Source organism: Cyphomyrmex costatus, unplaced genomic scaffold (assembly GCF_001594065.2).
Source record: "Cyphomyrmex costatus isolate MS0001 unplaced genomic scaffold, Ccosl1.0 scaffold254, whole genome shotgun sequence".
Taxonomy (NCBI): domain Eukaryota; kingdom Metazoa; phylum Arthropoda; class Insecta; order Hymenoptera; family Formicidae; genus Cyphomyrmex; species Cyphomyrmex costatus.
Genome location: NW_017276629.1, coordinates 297,817 through 305,175, shown reverse-complemented (window position 1 = coordinate 305,175; position 7,359 = coordinate 297,817). Strand labels below are relative to the sequence as shown.

At 31.3% G+C, this 7,359-nt stretch overlaps 1 protein-coding gene across 1 annotated transcript in view; it reads right to left on the bottom strand.

Annotated features, from left to right (window-relative positions):
• The window catches only part of ssh (Protein phosphatase Slingshot), a 128,671-nt gene extending 122,417 nt beyond the window's left edge, over window positions 1–6,254 (bottom strand). Inside the window, exon 1 of the mRNA XM_018540612.1 lies at window positions 5,970–6,254. Within this exon, the coding sequence (XP_018396114.1) occupies window positions 5,970–6,149 (180 nt within the window). The 5' untranslated portion in view covers window positions 6,150–6,254. The remainder of the gene's footprint in view (window positions 1–5,969) is intronic.
• Between the last annotated feature and the right edge of the window lie 1,105 nt (window positions 6,255–7,359).

The following is a 7,359-nucleotide window of genomic DNA, read 5'->3' as shown; positions in this document are numbered from 1 at the left end:
ACCTCGAAATTCGATAAAAAGTTAGCACCCCATTTTTAAAAAATGTAAAAAAAATGTTTATTGAGCGGAACTCTTGTTATTAACTATAGGGAACTCTTCGTCTCGTCAAAAGGAAGTGGGAACTCTAATCAGAACTTCTGAGTACTATAGTTGGGGTGCTAACTTAACATATCCTGATATAACAGCATTTATTTATAAAATTTTAATATAAAAGGTAAAGTTTTCAGTTATTAGTGATGTATAAACTCCCCTTATATATTTCAAAAGAATTTTAAATTATAATAAATACAAAAAAATTTTAATTAAATTTAAAAGATATATTAATTCAAAAATATAGAGCAGTAATTCTATGTTTTTATATAAAAATTTTATTCACAATTATTTACTTCTATCATATTCAATTTTAATAGAACTTTTAAGCGCCAGCATTTTTAAGGAAATGCCTGAGAAAAAATTTTTTTCCATAAAATCTTACGTAAACTTTCCCTTCTCAAGAATTAAAAATCATTGAAATTCCCTCATGAAGTAAATGGTAAAGTTTCACGAAACGTTGGCATCAGCAGTGGATAAAAACACGGCTATAACTCGCAAACCCTCTAGTATTACTAAAATTCTTTAATGTTTCTGAATTTATTACTTCAAATATCAAGAGCAACTAATTTTTTAGTTAGTGATCACATCAATAAACATGAGTCATAATATTTAATTATAGCAAATGTATCAAACTTGACGACACCCTACAAATACACAGTAAAAATATGTTAAATTTAACATAAACCTCATGTCCCAAATTCACTCAAATTTTTATGTTAATTTAATATAATATGAGTATGTTGAATGGTAACATCGATACTATGTTTATATTTCAACAAAAATGGAATGTAAGCTTGAATAAAATTTGAAGAAAGTTATGTGTACAATCAACATAATTATTATGACAAAATTAACAAAACAAATGTTCTCTAAAAAGACGATTCGCCTAACAACACTGCCCATTTCTGTTATAGAATAAAATACTCTTATTCTGTAAATTTTAACATATTTACTAAATACGTGCAAATTTAACTAAATACGTGTAAATTACTTTTAACATATTTTTTAAATCGTTTCAATAATTTTACACTACATATTTATTATATTCATTTAACATAAGAGACATATGTTAAATTTACATTTAAATGTGTACCTTACTTAACACAAAAACTTTAACCAGCAGATGTTTTCACAAAAACACACAAATTTTCTAAATGTGTAGAAACTCTTAAAATTTTAAATTATTAAAATTAATAATTAATTATGTACTTTATGATAATGTGCAATACGTATAAAACAACGTCTTGTACACCTTTAAATCTGCATGCAAGAGATAATCTCATTTATTAATATTAGTTAATTAAATCGTAAAGTTTATATTATAATTTTCTGTTTCATATAGCTTCTCGTATACAATGTAGTGAGACGACATTTCCACGCATCGTTTAGCTGCACGTAGGCTTCCCGGCGTGTTACGGAGTGGTGGCTCTTTTATTAATAAAGTGTATCGTAAATATCAAGGATATGAAGAGAGCGAATCCCCACGCTGGTGCACGGTCACGCAGAAAACGAACCCTCAAAATCAATAGGCAACCGTGCAGCCAGTTCAAGGCTACCCTTCATCCGAAACGCTAAAAAAAATGCAACTAGCCCCTTCGTAGTAAGTGCACTTTGCTATATGCAAAGCGAATAGTAGGGCGAACCCCTTCTAAGTCCCTTGAAACTCAAGGATACTCAACAAAGCGAATTGTCCTCGACAGCATTTTTGGCACGCATAAATACGGTATTGAGTTAAAAACTGCACTCTGATCGTTTAGAGTCTGCGCACCAACACAGAAAAATCGAAATTTACCCCCATTAAACTGGACCCCCCATCAGCGAAAATCGAAGTGGCAATAGGTCAAAAATTTAGTACTCTTTAGTTGCTAATTAGTTGCCTAACAATTAATTTAATTGCTCCAGCCGTTTAGCAGCAATTTAAAAAAAAAAGGGGTGGGGCCAGCACAGCCACACTGTGGGTCGAATTTTTCGACATAAACGGTGAATAAAAAAATCGAGAATAGAGCAAAAAAATAGCAAAAAAAATAGTCCTTCAAGAATATGTACTTGATTTTTCATTTGCTGTGCTAATTTTCTTTGTGGCTGCGCTAGATTAAGACTAAAGTTAGCACAGCCACAAAGAAAATTAGCACACACACACACACACACACACAGCAAATGAAAAATCAAGTACATATTCTTGAAGGGCTACTTTTTTTTGCATTATTTTTTTGCATTTTTTTGCTCTATAAAATGAGTTTTAACGAATCGGCTGGAGCAAAAAAATCGGGAATAGAGCAAAAATTAGTTCGCGCGATTCTTAAAGCTTCGAAAACGTATCAAAAATATCTATGTTTTTAATATATCATCAAAGTACAATATTAATACATTTTATTTCTATTTCCTTTCGTATGATAAGAGATTAAGGAGAGATACAGTCAGATTAGGTATTGAGAATTTACAAAAACGGCCAATACCGCACACATTTTAAAGTACTTCCCCGACAAGAATGAAATATGCAAAAGACAACATCCTGCAATTATCCTCGAAGAAGATAGTTTACAATGTACCACGGTCGTTAAGAAAATTGATCGTGCGAGCGCTTAAAACAACGCGCACTATTAACAGCGCAGTACAATTTTCCTATCTTACCTTAGCGTTGCGGCTTAAAATAGAACCTTTCATTTGCTGAAAAGAAGATTGCGCCTAACCGAGCCAGGAGAGAAAAAGATACGATGAGAAGAAAGGAGCGCGCAGAGGCATAGAGGTTCTACAGCTTTTTAATTGTGACTTTCAAGGCAAACTGAATGCATTGCGGGATACACATAAAGTGAATTTACTGCCGTTGCTATAAGCGGTTCAATAGCTAATTTTCTTCGTTTTAAAATATTAAAGAAGTATCCATGTGTCTGTGAACTAATGTGATGATCAAAATTTAAGATTATCCCAAACCGAAAGCCAATACTTTCGCGGCAATTTTTAGATTTTAAAAAGAAAATAAACTGTTTTGACATTTACGTGTCAGCATTAAAAAATGTTCTCCAGATGTCCGAGGGCCTTGGAAAATACAACACCCACGTGAAATAATTTAAAGTACGACTTCTCAAGATATAAGCATTGCGTTATAACACATGACCTTTTCAACACACTTCCCACCCATCTTCACTTTTACCTCACAATAAACAAGAGTCTCAGTTGCTATATACACAGGATGTCTTGAAAACGGTGGCATTAATATAATTTTTAAGCTCTCCTTTGTGAAGAGAATATAATGTAAATATACAATTAGTAGACATGAACCAATATTACTGGACAGAAATTTAAATATTAAGCTTTTATGAAATGTACAACTGTAAACAATTCGTCCTATTAAATTTTTATAAACAACAAATTTATTTAACTATATACCAATCAATAAAAGCTTAATATTTAAATTTTTTGTCATTTCGCCCAATAATCATGTCCACTAATTGTCCACTAACTATAATACATTAATTTTATATATATGTGCGAACAAACTCAGCAATTTCGGGATTGCGAATAGAGAGATTCATTAAACTTTCAATGCCAGCTACGTGCAACCAATTTTCAATCCTATCATAAAGGTATAAAACACATGTCACGTGGAAATCGCGAATAATACTTATCACAAAAGTGTAATTAAACGAACGACCCATGTCGCGCATGAGAGAGACAGATCAGTTAAAATTCTATTTCGAATTATATAATAACACGCGGAAGAGTGTCGAGTGGCGAAACGCGGATACGAGATTTAATCGTATACGACAACGTTGTACGAATCGTCTCACATGAATTATCTTGTATTTCTCTCGACATTTGTACGGATTAGCTGTCGTGGATGATGCACCTTCATAAACAGAAATACATTGACCACATGTGCGTAGTTGATTTCGCTTTCTCACGATATAACATGAAAAATAAAGTCGGTGACTTCCTTTAAGTCGCCATTGCTCCTACTAAAAATATCGTTACTTTATACCAAAAAGGATAGTTAAATTTGGCGCTAGATCGTGTCAAATATAACCACTGTATAAAATAACGATATAATAGAGTAGAAGTAGTGACGACTTACATTAGATTAAATTTAACACTACAGATTTAACAATAGAAATAAAATATATACTGTAAATGTGTGGAAATGAAAAGTTGACTAAATTTACCATTGTAAATTTGTTTAGGAAAAAATCAATAGCTTCCATTTTTGATTGAATCCAAATATACGAGAATTGCGCAGAACGTCGTGATCAATGCCAGATAGGTACTAGAAACAATTTTAAATAACCCAATTTTATGTCTCACTTCGTATCGTAATTAATTGCAATGCGATTGTGTGCTTTTACGTGTTAATATATACAAAACATGCGCGTATCCATAATGTCGTACACCATTAATGTGACTTTCCCCACTCGATACGGATTTGCGTGTTGCTTATAGTATGCCGTTATCGTAAATCTTGATTATCCTCGAAGAAAAGCATGTGATTAATTCGGTTAACGGTCGTTGTTCACCTCAATTATCTCCTACAAAAGTTGTACTTAAGTATCTCTACGATCCGTTTCTTACAATCAAAATATAATTTGCCTCGTCACGAATTTGACGTGGCGTGATAATTATATTGCCATTAATAATAAAATTCGCCTGATAATTTACCAAAATAAAAAAATTACTTAAAATTTAATGTAAAATTCTTTATAAACAAAAGTAGAAATAAATAATTATTATAAATTATGAAACACAAATAAAAATAAAATTCGTACTTCAATTATTTCAAGCAATTTTAAAGACAACAAAAGTTGTGTGTTTATTTTAAAAATCTGATCACTAATAAAATTACCTATTTATTTTTACTCTTATTTTAACAGATAGAAAATACATTATATTGTGTAATATAAGGTTTTATTTCAAAGGTATCTTTAATAATAGAGAATAAATTTTTTCCTAGTAAAAATAATCGATACAATGATAGAGTTTTCTATAAATTATCAGCTCTTTGCAAGATTAAATATAGATAACTTCAAGAATAAATACAGATATAGCAACATCTGTAAGTATAGAACATGTATCTTTAGACAAAGAAACACTTTATTTCTCATTTAATTTCAAGTAGACAGAATCAATTGAACAACTTCTTAAATCTCAATATTACATAATGAAAATTGAATTTAAAAACTGAATCTTTATTATATAATATTACGAATTCAGAAGTTTTAAAAAAAGAAGTTTCCGGTTGCATCATAAATGTATTATATTATCTAAAGGAATTTAATTCCGAGGTGAAATCCATTCATAAATCAAAATATAATGCACAACATTAAATTACATTTCAAATAAATAGTAATGGCTTTATTCTTTTTCCGTATATGTGGTTATTCTGCAGATCTATAAACAATTACGATCAGAAACAGAACAGAAAAGAAAATAATTCTAATTCCTATTTTCGGTCAAAAATCTTAAATACTTATTATTTAATGTAAATTATTAGCAGTTTTTCAGATAATTATTAACATGAAATAATAAATGTGCTTACTCTCTCTAGAACTAGATGCTCAATAATATCCAAAATTGTTAAATCGCTTTTACAATTTAACATGTGTGAAATTACTATTCTGTGCATGAACGCACTTCAAGTCCGGAAAAATAATTTAGCGCACGATTTGTGGAATTAGAAATGTATGTATATAAATTCACACCGAATAATTAGAGTATTTTAAGATCTGTTTCGATTGAAAAACTAAAATATTGAAAATTTCTAGCACAATTTATTTGCCATAACGATGACGGAAATCACTAACGCACGAAGCGCAATATAGCATCATCATTTTAAACTCGTGGGACAATCAGAGAAATCACCAGGCTCTGCCGGCATGAAATCTTACTTTTGCGATGACTTTGTCTCGCAATTGTGTGACGCGTACGCCACACGCGACTCTTCGTCCACGACGACGAGGCCGCCGATCGTCACCCCGGAGTATGCTGGACCACGGTGAGGGTGGATGGGGTGGCGACGGCGGAGGTAAACCGTAGTGTAGACCAGCTTTTTGCTTCAACACGATCATTGCCTCGTGTCAAAAGTTTCTTCGCATACAAATACGATAACGAACTTTGCGGTATAGGGACTTTCTTCACGCCAGATAAATTTTGTCAGAGAGACTGCAGTTGCGATTGATTAACTCTCGGATATAAACAATTTCGCACTGACATTCGAATTTTTAGTTATAATTATACGTATGTATAAAAGTATTATTAAAGTATACAGGGTGTTCTCGAATTAAACCATACTTAAAATATGAATGTAGGAAAAACAAACAAAATTTTCCTCTAAAAGTTTGCTAAGGGATATTGACTTCTTGAGTTACAGAACTATAGAACTGATTAATGAATAATGTGGAAATATTTCTTGGTTTTGTTTGTTCTGAAGCAAAGAATGTATGAAATGCCCATTAATGATCTTTAATTATTAAGACAAAGAATAATAAAGCGTGCAAAGAAATTACAGGCGCAAAACAATACATGTATCAGTCAGCTACTCGTTTTCTCATCGATAAGTGCAATGCTTGTCTCAAGATTAAAGGCCATTTTGAACAATAATAATAAATATTTAGTAATTACACTTCGATTATTACAAAGCAACAAAAGGGACTCTCTATATTTATTTCTACAGTTCTTAACTTATATTATAAGAAATCAATATCTCTTAAATGAAGCGTTTACGAGCAAACTTCCAAAGAAAAATTTTATTTGTTTCAGGGTTTTAAATTCACATTTTTAATTGAATAATTTAACACGAAAACACTGTATATCGATCGGTTATAATTTACAATTATTACCGTCCGAATCTACTGTTTGTTAACATAATTTGCATAAAAAATGTGAAAATATTTGTAATGTTATTACACTCGAGGAGACTTATGTAAAATTTCGGAACTTATATAATGCCCATAAATAATGTTAAAATAATGAAAGGAAAACAAAAGCTAAAATAACACATTACAAATTAAATAAATTGAATCGCTTTAATTCACACGATGAATAGTATTAAATAAATAAATTCCACTTCTTTCATTATCTCTCTTAACCAGTAGTATTGATTCGGCCGAATGTCTTACATATCTCTTGACCTAACTATCTCTCAATCAAATCCCATTATCGTGACAATGGTTCTTTTAATCTTGCAGCGAGAACACGAGAAGATAGAACACATCAACTATTTATTAGCTACGCGAGCTGCCGTCGTACCGAGTGACGGCGAACTGACTGAATCCGTCG